Source organism: Scomber scombrus, chromosome 6, assembly GCF_963691925.1.
Source record: "Scomber scombrus chromosome 6, fScoSco1.1, whole genome shotgun sequence".
Taxonomy (NCBI): domain Eukaryota; kingdom Metazoa; phylum Chordata; class Actinopteri; order Scombriformes; family Scombridae; genus Scomber; species Scomber scombrus.
The window spans coordinates 4777706-4796487 of NC_084975.1; the positions used below are offsets into that span (position 1 = coordinate 4777706).

The window sequence follows — 18782 nt, forward strand, 5'->3', positions numbered from 1 at the left end:
TTGTTTTGTGTAATTTTTCTTTTATACCATGTGCAGTTATAAAGGGAATTGCAGCGTGCATTTTTCGGGTGGCACAGATCCAGAGACTCATATAACCGAAATCCACTGTGAACCTGTGCAAAGGAGGAAGTATGGTAGAGGTCAAGTAAGCACCAATCAAATGCAAGCTGTGTGCTAAACATCCCCAGCTGCATACCAGCAAGTAGTTAAGTAGCTTTTTAAATGATTAGTCAGAAACGTTCTCAAACTTAGTTGACTTTGGCTTTAAGATTTACTTTGGCTCAAAGCAGCTTCCCCCGGCCAATCAGAAGTCCCTCTAATGTTAGGCAGGGGGAAAAACTGAAACCACATGGGAATAGAGTTTATTGAGCGAGGCATACGTCTACATCTGTACAGAACAACATACATGGTTGTAAATGGAAATGTGGAGAATCAATAGAGGTAAAAAATAAAGCTCAGTGAGTTTTGTGGTAGCAGGCTGGTTGGTGGTCTAGGAGAGGAGATTAATGAGTAATGGTCAGCTGATCTGGGTGACAAGAATGAATTGAACTCTATTTGGTAAGTCGGGACATAAATTTAGTATTTGTTCGGGGATTTTCAACAATGTCTCACTAGCTTTTGTTAACTGGTGGGGTTTCTAAAGTCAGCAAAGTTTCACTTCCTCCAATCATGCATCTTCTACACCTGAACAATTAGCATGAATCATTAACTTGGATGCAATCTGCACCACTAGATGCTACTAAATTTTACAAACTGGTCCTTTAAGCTCCCTATATTTGCTGTCATTGTAGCATATGCTGTCAAATCTTTTTTTCCATATCTTTTATAATAAATTATTCTGGATTTTCTTTATTTTCTCCTGACTGAACTACATGCTGTAGGCCTAAACTGGATTGTTGGAAAGAAACAGTTGGTGTAAATCATTCATAGATTTGGTTAATAAGTTTAAGTAAACAGCAATTATTGTTTAAAATTAGAACATAGTCCGCCAACAGGTAAAATGCGGCTTATCTTACTCTTATTTTCTCTTATAGATTTAAAAAGACCCAGAATTCCCAGACATGTGTTGATGAAGGCTTGAAACTCAACAGCAGCAAAGAGCTGGAAACACAGTGTCGTAAAAAGTGAAGTCACTGAGCCATACAGTTTTACAAACAGAAAGTGGGAGAAAATTTGGGGAGAGTGTTTCTTGTAAGGAAAAATAAAGCATTCAAATAGGTGCTGGGATACAGATCTGCATGGGGCAGCATTCCCAGAAACACGACGTCAATAGACACAGACTAAAAAGGGTATGAGAAATAAACGTGGAGACTAATAGGAAAGCTGTTGCTGATCTGACTCTGACAAAAATTACAGAAGCACTAAAGAGGTAAAAACAAATTGTGATTATAAAATAATCTGTTATCCCCATTTAAATTTTTGGATCCCAGTTGTCACTTTTAATTTATGTCTAGACTCCAGAATTAAGCTTAAAAGTTTCTGTGGTTAAAGATGACGCTGTGATAAAAAGGAGGGTGTGTTTTCTTATTTATTCATTACACAAAGCAAATATCAATGTTAGTGATAAAGAAGGCGAAGTTTAAGGCAAGAGACAAAGCGATACCATACCAGTGGAACAAAGGCAGTGAAGTAACATCCTCCCCTCAGAAAAGCAGCAGGTCATTATTACACAGGATTAATCTCTAGCACCTCTACAAATACTTCAAAATTCTCGAAAGCAGTACTTGTGAATAAAAACAAATCCTCCACATCTATTCAATCTCATGTTACGTTTAATGACTGCTCAAAAAATAAGACATAACAGATTTGCCACGCTTTAAAAACACACATTTTGCTAATGCCGCAAATCTGTTTGATATGATGTACTCAGACTCAGCTCTAAGAATTAAGCCCTCAGTTCACCCCTACAGGCTTTTACTCCCTCTGTTGTTAAGGACGCACTTCGAGCAATTGACTGCAGGAAAGCAACTGAAGAGAATAAACTAGATCCTTCTTTTTAAAAAGTTGCAATAAACAAACGATATTCAGCCTCACTAGATGTCAGCAAACTGTGTAAAGATATAGTGGAGTGATGGTGACCAGAGCAGAGAATTAAGTCACACTCCCTGTGTGTGTGTGTTGTTATCTGAGCTTCTCTGTTCTTTGTTTTGGAAGCCGATCCGGCCATGCGTGCATGTTAGTGCATGTGAGACCCTCCATGTCCTCTGCAACCATTCCCAAGATGGTGGTCTTATCGCAAACTTTCTCAAATTACAGCTAAACGGTTCACTAAAATATGTTTCTGAAAACATTTGGGGTGAGAAATAGGCTATGCAGTGACCGAATCTTGATCCGTATTTGATCAGCATTGTCTAGTTTGACAGTTTAATCTGAGTTTTGTGAGTTTACCCCCCCTCCCCCCAACTTTATTGCATAAATGGCGTGATTTGCACTGCGACGCTGGTGCTAAAATGTGACATCTAGTGGCTGAATGTTGGGTATTGCAACTTTAAAATGTCTGTGCCTCGTTTATTGTTGGACAAATTAAAGATATGTCTAATCTTTCTATCTCTAGTGAAGTTTTCCTGCAAGGGTGGTGAAAAAAGTTAATCTTAATCACCAATGGCCAGTTTCCAATCTGTCCTGTCTTGCCTAACTCCTGGAGACATTAGTTAATAATAAGCTCAAATCATTCCTCTCAAGAAATTCTGTGTAATGTCAACACAGCCAATCTGGTTTCCGAGGTAGGCAATCTGGTCATTAATTCATGATACTGTATCTGCTGTTGACAAAGGGAAGAGGTCATGTGCTATTGGTCTGGATTTTAAGTCCCCTAAATAGTCTCAGGATTACCTATTTCATAGACAGCAATGCATGATCTTGGGTAAATGACCATTCTGTATTTTTACCACTGTCATAGGGGTTTCCACAAGGTTCAATATCTTGTTCACAATTTATATATTATTTTAATGTGCATCTTTATGCAGATGATACAGTTCTCTCCTGCTTAGTTGATACTGCACTGAAAACCTACAACAGGCCTTTGACAAATTGTAAGATGCACTTTTTAATCTGAAACTAGTTTTGAATTAAAACAACACTAAATATATGCTATCATCTAGAGCCATGGATATTGTGGACAATAATTAGCATATTACCCTAAATGGACGCAGTATTTAGAGAGTCTCAAAGCATAACTATCTTGGTATCTGGCCGGATCAAAAAAATACTTTTAAATTTCACATTGATACAACCTGTCAGCAAGCTGCGACAACACATTCGATATGTGTACAGAAAAAAACAACTAATTTTATAATTTTAAGTAAGAAGTGGATAATTGGGGCTGTCTTCTTGTCTCTTTTGAATTACGGTGATGTTATCTATATACATGCCTCTGCCTCAACTCCTAGATTCATTTCCATTTATTGCCAGTGACAAATTTAGATTTATAGCCCGTTATAACCCACATTAGTGCCAGTTATAACCCACATTAGTGCCAGTTATAACCCACATTAGTGCCAGTTATAACCTACATTAGTGCCAGTTATAACCTACATTAGTGCCAGTTATAACCCACATTTGTGCCAGTTATAACCCATATTAGTGCCAGTTATAACCTACATTAGTGCCAGTTATAACCCACATTAGTGCCAGTTATAACCCACATTAGTGCCAGTTATAACCTACATTAGTGCCAGTTATAACCCACATTAGTGCCAGTTATAACCTACATTAGTGCTATTTATAACCCACATTAGTGCCAGTTATAACCTACATTAGTGCCAGTTATAACCCACATTAGTACCAGTTATAACCCACATTAGTACCAGTTATAACCCACATTAGTGCCAGTTATAACCCATATTAGTGCCAGTTATAACCCACATTAGTGACAGTTATAACCCACATTAGTGCCAGTTATAACCCACATTAGTACCAGTTATAACTATATTAGTGCCAGTTATAACTCACATTATTGCCAGTTATAACCCACATTAGTGCCAGTTATAACCCATATTAGTGCCAGTTATAACCCACATTAGTGCCAGTTATAACCCACATTAGTGCCAATTATAACCCATATTAGTGCCAGTTATAACCCACATTCATGCTATTTATAACCCACATTAGTGCCAGTTATAACCCACATTAGTGCCAGTTATAACCCACATTAGTGCCAGTTATAACCCACATTATTATTAGTAGTAATATTCCTCTACACAGGTGCACTTAGAACAAACCAGACTCGTTTGGCCGTGCACTGACAGATCAATGTTGATATTTGCACTCTGGTAACAGCCAATGATAATGTGTGTTTATCTTCTGGGCTACAAAGGCAGATGTGTCCTTGAGTCGATATCACACACACACAAACACACACAAACACACACAGGAGGTGGAAAAAAAGTGCTCAGGTCAATGTGCATCTTGTCACCTTTGAACACAACACAAATTCACATTATTAGCCAAGCTCCTGAAAAGTAGTTTCTTTGGTTGCGTGATCCTTGCATTGCATGTCATACTAGTCTCTGATCAACTTCCCCCTCTCGTAGCACGGTCAGAATATATTAAATTTAGTTTTACTTAAACTGTAGATGCAGAAGGAATTAATCTCTGTTTAACTTTGACTATTTCCAACCCCTTTAAGCATAGTAACTTTCTTAAATACTGTTTTGGAAGTCTTTAAGACCCTGAGAACCTATTAAACTTATTTAATGAGTGATAGGATCCTGAATGCAATTTTGGTAATTTGGAGATATCTGCTAGCCTGAATTGTCCGAGGGATGCCACTGTCACATATGATTAAAACCACAAGCACAGGACAGTATTTTGCATGTCAAACTCTTAATATGGATGTTTTATTGTCATTTACATTTCATATTGTACAGAAATACTTTTAATGTCAAGTATTTCAAATCTAAATTCACTCTCAAGCTGTTAATTATAATTAATTTTGGTTTTCATTTTGTAAAATACAATTGGATGGTTGTGTTTGCCTTTGAGTGAACTTTGACTTTTTGAAATGTGGATGAGTTGAGAAGCAGAGCACAATAGAGTGTGTTAAGATTGTTATCCTGCAAAAACAAGAGCAAAACCCAAACTCACAACAAACTGATTGAAATTTGACTTCTGACACTTCAACTGCTCTCCGACTCCCTTGGGTGTCGCTCTGACTGCAGTAGCAGCAGTTCTGTTGAAGTGTTGCTGAAACTTCCTCATACACTTCCCAATCTGACTCCCTGGTGAACTATAAAGGCGCAGATGGACACACGCACACATAAACACGCTCCAAGTTTCTTGCATCTGCAGAGGCTTGAACACAAGCATGAACAGAGGCTCCAACACATTTAAAATACACATGCATGCATGGAAAATGTGCGTATGGGTCCGTGTGAGGGTAGCAAGGGGTCACCTAACAAAAGCAATCCAATTAACCTTCCTCTTCCACGAACCAATAAGGAGCAACTACAGCAGGTCTGGAGGGTTAAACCCCCCCCGCCGCCATCCCCACTGCCACGTCTCCCAGGAGTACGGCGAAAGGAAAAATATCCTGTGAATTAGTGGAAACTTCAGTCAGTTTCATTGTTCAGCCAATGTCTCCTCTTATTTAAGGGAGAGGAGGTGAAGGGCTTGTAGGTTGGGAGCAGCTGTAAATACAATCGCTGGGAGAGCTGGGCAGCGAGCGGGCCGTGAGCTTTACTGAGGGGTGATGAGAGAACCAGCGATCCCGAAAACCTCCGCCGTCCCAGAAGGATCATTAGTGTAACAGCCTGCGAAAAAGCCAAGTCATAACGGAGCTCCCACGTACAAAATTGCTTGTCAAATCTAGAGTGATTTATACCAGTAGAGTTTTACACCATTTCCTACCACGCTGCGCCGTGTTGTGTTATCATTTACTCTGGATTTTAAGGTCTCCAGTTCAGCTGTGTCTTCACTTATTATCGTGATGTTTTAGGTGTAAATTTCACTCTTTATTCTTTTGTGTCTGTTTTTTCAACTGCACATAATGTGTTTTGCATCTTGTCCTTTTTTTTTTTATACAAGTGTATGCTATTTCTGTTTGCTTCTCAGACTTTATAATCAAGTTTGATGATTGTGCAAATGAACTTCAGCAGAGTGCAATCAGTTAAATGATGCTTTCGGAGTTACAAATCGTGTAATTCGTCTCCAGTCCAAAATCTACAAAATCCCTCAGAAGTAAATCATTCCTTGGCAAGGAAGTTCCTTGACTGAGGGAATGTTGCATAATGACTGCACAGTGATAACCAAATTTCTCCAAACCCCAAACTTTTCAGGAACGACTTCCTATTATAAGAGTATTTATGCACGCATGTTTATCTTGGTTACTATTCCATTTCAAATTAGCCTACAGTAAGTACATTACATTTTCTGCATATAAAAAACCCATAATTACTAGATGACTCCATTGATTGAATTTCTGGCAGACTTTAACATTACAGTTTTTACAGTAAGCCCTGCAATGAAAGAACATTTCAATAAAGTATTTAATATCATATTACTGCATAATTGTTATTGAATTTTACTGTTGATGTTGGCTGAAGTGGCACTAACTACCAATATTATACACTTTTAAATGGTTTTATCTGTAAAAATGTATAATATCTTATGGTATCATCATGTTTTGTGTGTAAAATCTTAATCAGCAAAGCAACTAGTAACTATTAGTGCAATGTAAGTATAAAGCTGCATTTAAGTACTCAAAAACCTGTAACTTGTAATTAAACTCCATCGCTTTCCTGCACGAGAAAAGAATGTCCTTTGTGTTGTTGCACGTATTGGTTACACAGAGCATGTTAAGAAATGTTACATACCCATTGTTCATGTTAACAATAACATGCATTTTTTTTCCAACTGGCTCTTAAAGGATTTCAAAGTCAGTTATAAATTCTTCAATGAACAGTCATCATTCAACTGAAACCAAAATAATAACTAAAAAAAAATGGATGTTTGAGGTGTTCACGTGACAACAGGGACCAGTTTTCTTTTTTTCAAATCTCCAGTTCTACACTTATAGGTTTCATATTCACACATTCACCCACACAACCACAGTCTTTGACTTCTTGTGTGTGTGTTGGGGGGGGAGGGGGGGCATGGGAAAGGAAAGAGGCTTCATGAGGGATTCAGGTGTCAGCTGGAGGGATTTATCCCGTTGGGGTGAGATAGGAAGAGGAGTCTGACACTAAACAAGCCAATTTATGAATTCAGGCGACAGGTGTCTGGCTACGGTGAAGACTCTCTTTAAAACCAAAACTATCTGTTATTGGTGCAGCCCAACAAACCGACGCTGGCACAGACAACATCCCTCCCTGGGCTTTGTGTTGAAGAAGGAACTCCCGGGCAGTAATGTGAAAATTCACCGATCGCTATTTCATCTGTTTTCTTGTGTATATACGGTCTCTTTTGGGTTTGTGACCATGCCAGCTTTCATGACGGATCGTAAAAAAAAAAACCAAAACCTCTTTCATGTTTGTGGGAAAGCTGAGATTGGCTGAGACCGGGCTTTACAGGAGATCTGAGAGGCAGATATCAAGTCAACACTGGCCGTTCTCTTTTTCTTTCTAGTTCTGGCTCCAGCTGAGACCCCTGAACCTCTCTTGTTAGTTTTTTAGCAAGTCTTTGCTGTGAAGATCTCACAGCTTGTTGTACGACTGGAGGGCAACATTTCACTGACTGGACCAAATATCATTTAGTCTCTGTGGCTCAGCTTCTTGTCAAAAACTAAACCCATCGCACGGCCATCGTTTATGTTTATGAACGCAGCTCTAGAAACATGACAGGCTGGCTCGCATTACCCACAGTGCCGTTCCGCTCGCGATGGAAACCTCTGGGACGTCCGATCCTTGCCTCTATTTTGAAAGGTTAAGACAATAAGACACTTATACTGTCCCTTCCCAGGCTGAGCCTCAACTCATCCCGTTTACTGGAAGGAATTTAACAGGCGACAGCTGGGGCCCTACGGGGCATGATCCCATCCTAAATCATTAGTAATGATAGCCTTATTTTATACAGGCCTCTTGCTTCATGCTCACTCTTTCTCTTGCTCTCTCTCTCTCTCTCTCTCTCTCCCTCTCTAGGAAGCTGGATTTTTTCCCCCTTCCTCTCTGGATTGTTTTTCCAGTTTAAAAATGAACAATAAGCCATCAAGGTTTCAACGCTCTTTCAGTCCCTCCTTGAAGCATTAATTCTTCACATCTTAACTGAGGATTTCAGGAAAGTATTCCAAATAAAAGCCTCAGTTTGCATGGTTTTAACCTCTTAAAACACCCAAAGGACACAAGCATCTTACTCTCTTTCAGAGGCTGTAGCCGGCTAGAAGACCTAAGGCATCCATTGGTACCACACATGTTATGATAACTTGAAAGGGGGGTTAGATAGCGCTCCAAAGATAGTTTTAAGTTTAGCAAGGGAAAAAATAGCATGACTATTTTCAAAAGGGGGTCCTTTGACCTCTCACCTCAAGATATCTGAAGGAAAATGGTTTCTATGGTTACCCACGAGTCTTGTCTTTACAGACATACCAACTGCATGCTAATCCCATGCAGTTTTTTGCATGCAGTATAAATGTATTATTAAGAATTGCAACAAAAGAAATGCAATTCTTACAGAAATCTTCAAATGCCAACGTTTTTTAAAAAAAATACCACATCACAGCATGAATTTTTCTATGGTGTTCCTCAAGATCTTAGTGTATTTATGTGGTATTTAGGAGAAGCCATTGACATTTTTTTTTATCAGTCCTAACCAAAACACAATGTTTATTATAGAGGTATTACTAGAAAAACTTGGCATGCAACTTAATCTTCAGGTTTCCAACTTTCAGATGATGGATACCACTTCTATGTGGCTCATACTACTGACCTGCCATCTCCCCCTAAAGATCCCCTGTCCCTCTATCAAAAGAAGGCAAAAATGGGTCTGTGGTAGGAGGGGGTGGGGAATGGGTGGAAGAGGTTAAACACAATCACAGCATGTGTTTTGGACATGAAAGTGAATTGAATCCCCGCCTACTGTGGTGTAAACTCACAGAGCTCAGTGACCAATAAAGAACATAAATGACCCGAAAGTCACAGGTGAAGTTACACCTAGTAAACTTTATACAGCTGGGATAAACCTGATGGTCTCATGTTTGGTCAGTTTTATATGTCGGATTTGGTAAAGGAAATTTAGATTTTTTTTTTTTTTTTTCAGTCTATCCATCAGTCAAAAAAAAAGAGTGGGCGTTGAAGCATATGAAACTGCAGCCATGGAAGGAAGTTGTTTCTGTTGGGTTTGCATGTGTCACATCAAACGCAGTTCCACCCGGTTTAACTGCCGCTCTACATCAGTGAGCAAAGTATATTAAACTGCAGGTAACCATAGCGACATTGCGTGTGTTTGTTCTAAATTATGCTGCCAGTTAACGCTCACTGGTGCAACAGACTAATCAACCTGACAAAAAAAAAAAAAAAAAAACCCTCCCAACTTCACAGTCTTGGTGGTAAAATCCAGAAAATAATGGAAAATAATTTTATTTTTTATATTTTATCACAAATCATTGTATTAAAGGATCAGTTCACAATTTTTTGGCACTTAATTACTAACTTTGAGATATGTATATTGACTTTATTTGTCTAATTTGAACAGCTAGAGCTGCAAATGAACTTTTAAATACATTTGTGTACATATGAACGACTGTGTTATTTGTCCTCCATCACTTAACACTGTACATAATGAAGGGATCTCTTAAATCATCAGAATAAACAGAAGGAATGATCTCAGCTAAAAACCGTGTCAGTGTTTATTTGAACACCTGACTGTTGTTTTAGGACAGACGTGAACATTTCTGTCTGTATTTTTTTTACGTTTCTTTATCCAGAGAAAGGTGACGTGACACACTACAGTTGCACAAAATCACACGTGGGAACATCCAGGTGCAGCAACATGGAACATTTTAAAATCTAAAGCTCCATCATATCAGAAGAGTCAATCAAAACACAATTTAGCGTCACGAGACAGGCAACACGAGGCTGGTTTTCGCTCCCCAAGGCAAACACTGATTTCCTTAAAGGCACAGTAATAACACAGAGCAATGAAAACATGGAGTCAATGTTTAAAAAGCGAATAAATAAACACCAAGGGACATTAAATTTGTAGGACTATATGCACGCATGTTTTTACTGGCGACTCTGTTGAGACTCATGAGTGTAAGTTTTACTGTACGTTTGTTTTGAACGTAATGTTTAACATATGTTTTTAAATGCAGACACCAGGAAGACATGCTGTGCTTCAGGGCACCGCGAATGAGAATCCTGACTAATAAACAAATAAACAAATCAGCATACAGCTGCTCTGATGGGGCCAATAGTTTTATGACTGTTGACCCTCACAGCAGCTCCCTGGAACAACTGATAGTTAAGTGCTCAAAGATGGCTTGATAACGACTGCCAGCGGTAACGTAGAAGTCCAGATGGTGAAATGGGGATTTGAACCAGCAACTATTGGTTCATAAGTCTGATTTTAGAGCCCTCGAGCGGCGTATGTTCACACTGTTTGTGTGTAACGAAGCCTGAGCTCCCCGGAGACCCATCAACCACTGACCTGAACACAGGTCAATGACCAGGGAAAGGGAAACTGAAAGACGAGACACTGCAGGGAATGTTTGTGTGTGTGTGTGTGAGAGAAAGAGAGAAAGAGAGAGGGAATGAAGGGAACAGTTCGAAAGAAAGAGATTAGAGATAAAGGAATATTCTATGGCTGTAGATGCAGGCCTTTTTTCTAAGAGAGTATGTGTGTTTTTTTTATAGATGTGTTCGAGGGTATTTACTGAGCGCATTATCGTCACCTGACTGGACCTGCAGCAGCGTGTGCTCAGGATGACAGATAACATCATTACAAAGCTCTACCTGTCCTCAACCTGCCTCCCTAAGGCAAACATCACACACACACACACACACACACACACACACACACACACACACACACACACAAACACACACACAGAGAACACACCTCACCTCTGCTGTGTGTAAAGAGGTGATTGTTTGTTATGACTCACTTAGAAAAATGTCACTCATGTTCACTCAAAAAAGTACATACTCTAAAAAAGCTTACGAAGCGTTACGAATCTGCAGAAAAAGTCTCAATATGTTGACAATGGTGGACAGAGTTTTAAGATTTGACCACATTTATGGAGAAAGCAGTTAAAAGCTGCTCCGGCCCCGTCGCGAGATATTTTCTGTTTCAGTTTGAGGACTCGATGAAAGGTTAAATTACTTCTTTACATGGAGAATTTTGTGCAGTTAACCCAATAAAAAGTGTACTTTTCTTTCAAAGGATGTGGTATCACTTCAAGCAGCAACTGCGATGAAACCCAAGCTGTGAGACTGTTATCCAAGCGCCCTATAAGAGTGGATCAGGGGGTCAGTTAGTTCACATAAGGGGGAAGCCATAGTGGGTAGCTGCTACGGTCAGTATTATTACTTCAGACAACGCTGATTTTTTATTCTTTATTTTTGGCTGCAGCATGAAAATCGTTGGTACTGTAGGATTGTACATCGGCCAAAAAAATATCTGGAATATTGTTTCTTATTTTTATTGAATGTTGTGTCTGGATTTTCAATTGATTGGGAATGTCGATTTTCCCATAGAGTTTAACTTCTGTTAAAAATGTTCCAACAGAAGGAAAAAAAGTGCAAAACAAGTAACAAGATCTGCAAATGCATGGAGAACATTTTAAGTAGGAGTCATCTTGTTTCTAGCATTTTCTTGTAAGGAGTGTCTTGAAACAAGTAAGAAAAGAAGAAGGCAGGTGTCTACTCTGCAATAGAAATTAGGTAAAATTAAAACATGCAAAACAGGTTAAGTTAAGGTGGCAACAAGTTAAAACAGTGGCAGATTGCGTCACTTGTTTAAAGAAAAAAAAAAAAACTTTAAAAACTTTGTGATTTGTAGATAAGTTACTTGACTAATATGGACAAACAGGTGGGAACAAGTACATTCAGCATGAAACTATGTGCAGCACTTCCTGTGCCCACCTACTCCTGTATTAAGTGCGTCTTCGGCTTGGGACATGGATGACTGAAAATCTGACTCAATAAAAAGGGTATTTTATGTACACTGAACACCTTTTTAAGGCTCTTATAATCAAGCTACATTAATTTTAAGCATTTTAAGGGGCTGCAGACAGCGTGGTGAAAGCCTGGTGAGTGTCAGGGTGAGATAATTTAAAACACAGTAACGGCCGGCCACTCTAAGGCAGCGATGATGTCTTTTGAGGCATGCATGTGTGTGTGTGTGTGTGTGTGTATTCTTTTCCTGCAATAAGTAGAATAAAGTCTGACGGAGGTGAAGAGAGCCAGAGCATCTTAAGGCTTGACTCCGCTACTGTGTCTGAGTCCGAAGTGACAGCTGGATCGTACAGATCAGACTGTGGATTTTCCATTTCCTTTGTTCTTTGTGATCATCTGACACTTTAGCTCTTTTCCGTTTGTCAGGAACTCTTTTTTCTTCTAGATGGTTTAAGAGGGTGTTGATATTTTTAATGGTAATACCACGCATGTCACATTTTATTTTACCATTTTACCTGCTGTTCATCGTGTCATATTTAAAATGGGTCTTTTTCTTCTTCTTCTTTTTACCAAATAGACCCACTATGTAGCAAAATCAAACCAGGAATCAAAAGCTCTTTTGTCACATTCATGTTTGCATCTCCACTGCAACTGAAGAATCATAAAAAATAGGCAAATTACTCAGATAATGGATTTAAAACAACTCTTTCAATTTGAATGCAACTATGATGTTTTAATGGATGGTGAAAAGCTCGACTGGAAACATCAAAAAGAGAAGACAATGTGGGTTTTTTTTAGCAAATAAAGTAACTTTTAAAAAGAATTAACACTCAGCAAATGATTAACACTTGCTCTCTCTATATAAATATCATGAGACTTGTAGTTGATGAATCATCCTTGCACAGTACTGCAGCATCTGCCCTACCGCCTCAGTAAAAGGACCGTTTTGGGCAGCAGGAACAAAACCTGCACTAGGTTTTTTGGAGGGAAAACACATGGAAAGTCCCTCAAAAATATTCATAGGTTGCAGGTTAAGTTCCTAAACTTAAGGATCTGGAAAGGATCTGTTCTGTAGATAGTTCATCATTCGCTCCATCAGAGCTTAAATTGAATTCAGATTGTGCAGAGTTCGCATAAAATGTTTTAACTCTGTAAGACAAATCGTTCTGTCAGTGTGAGCGCTACTTCTTTTTTTTTCTCCATGTGATGGATATCTCATTTTGGGATATGAACACCGCTGCTTGTACTCACCACGTGGAAGACCTCCGCATCCTGAGCGGTGGTGAGGACCATCTGGGGTTGGAGGCCAGACTGGAGGAAGAAGCCGTGAGCCGACACCGTGCAGCCTCCGCTACAATGAGGGGGGGGGAGCGGATATTAGCGTTAGCATCAGACAGCGTCATGGTAGATCCCCACAGGGAGAGACCTGCTGTTAGCATTATCAGTTTAGCCACTCGTCACCTCCCACACGTTTCCTCTTGCTGTAAAGCTAAAACATTAATCTGTCTCGGCTCATTTACAGATACTCTGTCACTTTTTTTTTGCCTTCGCTTTCTCCGTCTTGTACCTCCTGTGAGGTGAAGAAATATACCCAAGACCCCAACATTTGAAGGAAATAGTCAGTGACATTGACAAAGAGTGATATTCAAACCATTCCTTAAAACCTAAAAAGTACTGTATAAGCAGTTCAGTGCTGGTCAACACACACAGATGTAGAGAATAATACTTTATAGAGACTGAACTTGTTGACATGTAGACTGAAAACCTCTTTTTTCTTCAGAATAAATGTGACTCTAACCTGATGAAGGAGCGTGAGGGTTGGATGCCGTTGATGATGGGGTCTTGGTTGTAGGTGAAGAGGACCGGGGCGTGGCGCTCCACCGAGTCCACCGTCAGCTTCACAGGTTGCTTGGAGGGAACGGCGTTCGGAGGCGTCTTACAGGTCAGCATGTTGGAAGTCAAGCTGATGGTAGAGAGGTTAAAATGAGGGCGAGGGGTCATGAGGAGAATGATAGATATTTTAGTGTTAGTGTGTACAGTGGGAGCCATTGTTCAAGTCTCTATTCATGCATTTTTCTGACATTAATACAGCATATGATCGCTGCTTGAGCGGGAAAAGGAAACGTAAGAATGATGAAAAGGGTCACAAGAGACAAAAATAAAGACTGATTTTTTTTTTTGCAGCCCTTAATAAGCACTATTTCCTTAATGTATCATAATTTTGAGGCATATTTCTGAATGACAAAAACAAGTCTTATGCTTCAACTGTGATTCAACATTCACAGATGTCTTTCTAAGGAACAAATACAGAAAGAAAGTGGGGGTGGTTGTGTTTCAAACATAGTTTTTGAGGCAAGAAAGAGTGAAAAAGTGAGAGAGAAAAGAGAGGAAACAGAGCAAAAATAGATGAAGTGCCTTCTGACTTTTTGTGTTCTAGCCTTAGGCAGAGACATATTAATGAAAAATGGAGTGAACTGACCTCTGGATCTTACAGATGGCCTTCCCCACATGCACTTCTTGCTTGTTTCCAGTATCCAGGAAGGCTCCTCTGATGGTCAGCATGGTGTTCCCGGATTTTGGCCCGAATAACGGGAAGATTTCAGTGATCACGGGGTCCTGGAAACAGAGACCAGCGGACACTTTGACCAAATCTATCTCATGTTTAGATACCGGTTCTTGTTTTATACTGTCAGCATAAGTGTGCACATCTTTTACATGTATGTAGGTCATTTTAGGTTTCTTTTGTACCTCATATTAGACCAAATCTTGCTTTAAAAAAAAGGAAAAAAACTAAATTCTTACCACAAAGGTGAAGCCTTCGATCTTGGCTACCTTGTGGCCACTGGTGACTTTCACCGTGTGTCCTGATGGGGTGAAGTTCCCACTGAACACTGGGGAACACTGCATCTCAGTCCACCTAAACACAAACCCCCCCAAAGAAACAACACACAGAACAGTCATTATACCCTACCAGAGCCACCCAGCATTTATTCTAATTCAATGATCATGTCCTATCCTGGAGGAATGCACAAAGAGGCAATCTTCAACTGGGATTGGGTGGGCAGTGTTGTTTTTTTTTTCTTTCCAATTTGTAAAGGAGGTTGTTTGTAGCAAAAGGGGCTTTTGAATGGGACATAACCCCAGTGGATTTGGGCGATTGGAAAAGTCTGGATGCAGCGATTTTTCCCAGCAATTTTTCAGTTAGGGGAGTCATGTGTTGAATGCAAGCAGCCTGCAGTATTCAGGGGGGGTTGGGAGGAGGGGGTGGTGCTTCTTAACATTCTTCCTTCAACACAATAAGCCCTATTAAACGTGCTCTGCGCCTTATAGGATGCCAACGTATGGGTGCCTTTATCTGGTAAACACTCACCACTTAACACACACACACACACACACACACACACACAGAGTCTCTCAAAGGTGGCTTTTCAGATACAGTGCAGGAACAGTGCTCTTTTCAAAAAATTGCATAATGTGCACACTGGCATACAGACACTAGGAAAACACACACCCAGACCTGGAACGCCTTTTGCTATAACTGGTACTGGAAGCTGCGTGCACCCTGAAGCATTACACACACAAGTACACACCTGTTGATGCTGTCTTGTCTGGGCAGTTTGCAGGGAGCTCTGGCCACCTCCACCGTCACCAGAGACGCCTTGAAGTTCTCCGTCTTGTCGAAGCCAAAGTTGCGCCCGCAAATGGTCACTACTGTATTGCCTCGTATTGGTCCGGAAGTCGGCGAAACCTAAAGCATGCAACATAACATTTACTCATCAGTCTGATTATAAATATATAGATAGAAGCACCAGTGACTGTCATTAAGTCTTTGTTTCAAAAGAGGATGATGCAGCTTTCTCTCTCATTTTAAAAAGATGTTTTGAATCTCAAGAGGAAAAAAAATCCCAGGCAGTCTTGAGTCTTGAGGTATAAAAATAAAAACCTTATTATAACCAACACCCTGAGAGAGAGAGAGAGAGAGAGAGAGAGAGAGAGAGAGAGAGAGAGAGAGAGAGAGAGAGAGAGAGAGAGAGAGAGAGAGAGAGAGAGAGAGAGAGAGAGAGAGAGAGAGAGAGAGAGAGAGAGAGAGAGAGGCTTCCAGCTAAAACGCTTTGGTTTCAGCCATGTAATATTGAATGCTTTTTATTATTATACCTCAAGACTCAGCATGCCTTGGATTTTTTCCCTCTTGTTTGCAGTTATTGTGGTGGTTAACTCCAAAGAACGCCTTTGTGAGCGTGACTAAAAAACAACACTTTTGTTTCATTAAGCAAAAGACGCACTCCATATTTTTTCCCTTTTCCCTCTTTCTTTGTCCCATTTGTTTTTCTCATTGTCTTTACTGACAGAATGAACAATAAGGACTTGACTTTTCTCTCAGCAGTTCACTCTTTGCAACATCACCCACTGCAAGGATCTCTGCAACTACAGTTCACACACACACATACTTCCTGTTTTGTGCTGTAAAGAATCCCAATAATGTACAAAAAAGCATATAAAACAGTACAGAGTCTATCCAGTCAGCAATGGTGTCATCTGTTTATATTAATTAATGCTTCTCAGTGAATGAGGTAATGATGTATGATGTTAATAAAGCTAAAATATTGTCCACGGCACATTTAAATGCTTACATAGAATGGACAGCTACCATAATCAGTATATTTTATCAGCTGGTGGAGTTGAATTTCTGCTGTGCTGCTGTTTCCTAATGCAATTTCTCTTCTTTATTTATAACTGAATATAATTGTATTCCACTTGTATTTTGGCATTTAATTGATGTTATATCTAATTTCTAATCACTTCCACTGCAAAGGAAGTAATGTAGATGAGAGTAAAAGGCGCTCTCACACTAGCTGAAAGACAAATAAACTGAGATCCTTGGACGATAACGCACCATTGATAAGTGTTGTGAAAGTTTAGTGAGTTACAGTTTTTTTCAACATTCTGCCTCTTTAAACACTTCCAGATGAAGATGTGTTTTACAGGTTCTTGCAGCCTTTTTTGTTGCATTTAAGACAGCGGTAGTAGCTTGTTGTTTTTTTTTTATATATAAAGACAGTCTAACAGCATGAGGTGCAGCATTAAAGTCACAAAGAATGAACACCACCCACATTGATTTCAGTAAAGTCTTACAGAGGTGTTAAAACAGCACAGTGATGCTGTAAAAACTCTGCTATTTCAGGAAGGACAATGACCTTTACAAACGCCACAGTGTAGCAGAGACAAATACAGTCCAAACACATACAGATCACGGGTTCAACACACAGGTTACATGAGCTGTTTTCAGAGGCGAGGATGGAGGGAGAGGAGTCAGAAAGCATTCGAACAAAGTTTAAACCCTCTGTTTGCTCACGTCGTAGGTGTCCTAGAAAACCTGAGTCAGCAGGAAGCTGAAATGTTACTTAAGTTTGCTTTTAGGTTCAAGTTATTTGCACAGTGTTGAAACAGCAGTGAACCGAGAAATGAAGAATTGATAAGTTTAAACACACGAGTAGAAAATGATGAGTAATAGTTCTCATATTTGGCTTGCAAAATGTAACAGTAAGCTTTGTGACCTGATCATCACCATGGTGACAAGCCGCTGTTGTTACCTTAGTGATGACAGGTGTGCAGTAGTCCTGGGTCCACACGGAGGACGAGGGACACTGGTCGGCTCTGGTGCAGCGTCCGTCACACCAGCCGCATTCTGTCACCCGCGACGACAGCAAACAGGAAGTACATGAAGTCAGCTGACTGCAGCCGGGTCCAATAAGAGGGACCTTAGTGATCTAGGAGGGAGACAAGATTAAGGAAATGAAGCTTAATGTGACTTGTAGAATGTAAAAAAAAAAGAGATTGGGGTCTTTGCAGTCGTGACTTCACTACATTTTGTTGCTTTCATGCACGTAATGTTGCTTTAATGCTGTGATCCTGTGTATTGCGTTTTCCCCTTTGATAGAAGTGGATGACAAGAGGAAACCAAAACAACCCTGAAGGTAAGACTCTAGGAAGAATATTCTCTTTTATCTATTGGATCGGCTCCATTTTCACTGCACTAAAAGACTTTTTGGAATGATTTCACTAATGCAAGAAATTTGAAAGAACTATCTTCTTGTGATAGCTCAGAGATAAACACACGGCAATCTAAATCTACTTATGTAGATGGCACAACTTTTCCAAAAACCTCTTTCAATATTGCTGAGGAAAGAGCCAACAATGAACTAAAGGAGCATCCATAAAGTCTGTGGCTCTGAGCCCACCTTGTTTCCTGTGGCCAAAAGCAGAGCTCCATCTGAGTGATCGTCATTCGGCAGCACCACGCTGGAGGACACGGGCCTCGAGTCCAGGCGAAGGTTGACGTGGGGGGTGGCAAATCGGGAGAAAAGCACCTGGAAGAAGTAATGATGGTTGGTTTTCAAAAAACAGCAACTACAACTGAGAGGACAATAGAATAAAGAGCCAGCCAAGTAGAGATGATTGCTAACAGAGACATTAAGAAAAATGGTAATTAGACACCATTTAAAATGCTACAATACTATTTTGTGTGATACTTTACTTGCCACACTAACAGATAGCATAGAAACGTCTTTATTCTTCATCTTATGGCCTACTGCAGTCACTCCTTTGTTTTTGACAACATAAGATCGATACTTTATAGTAAATCAATATTTCTCTCTCCGCAGTCTCATGCTTGCGTGATTTGGATGCAGCCAACTTTGACTTAACAGGACCACAAAAATGAAAAGTGCAGCATCT

At 39.9% G+C, this 18782-nt stretch overlaps 1 protein-coding gene across 1 annotated transcript in view; it reads right to left on the reverse strand.

The window, feature by feature from the left end:
• Positions 1–18782, reverse strand: part of met (MET proto-oncogene, receptor tyrosine kinase) — an 80153-nt gene that overhangs the window by 27427 nt on the left and 33944 nt on the right. The window contains exons 4-10 of the mRNA XM_062421478.1: positions 18287–18415; positions 17639–17815; positions 15638–15795; positions 14850–14964; positions 14527–14663; positions 13846–14010; positions 13299–13398 (exon numbers count right to left, since the gene is read on the reverse strand). Of these exons, the coding sequence (XP_062277462.1) occupies positions 13299–13398; positions 13846–14010; positions 14527–14663; positions 14850–14964; positions 15638–15795; positions 17639–17815; positions 18287–18415 (981 nt within the window). The remainder of the gene's footprint in view (positions 1–13298; positions 13399–13845; positions 14011–14526; positions 14664–14849; positions 14965–15637; positions 15796–17638; positions 17816–18286; positions 18416–18782) is intronic.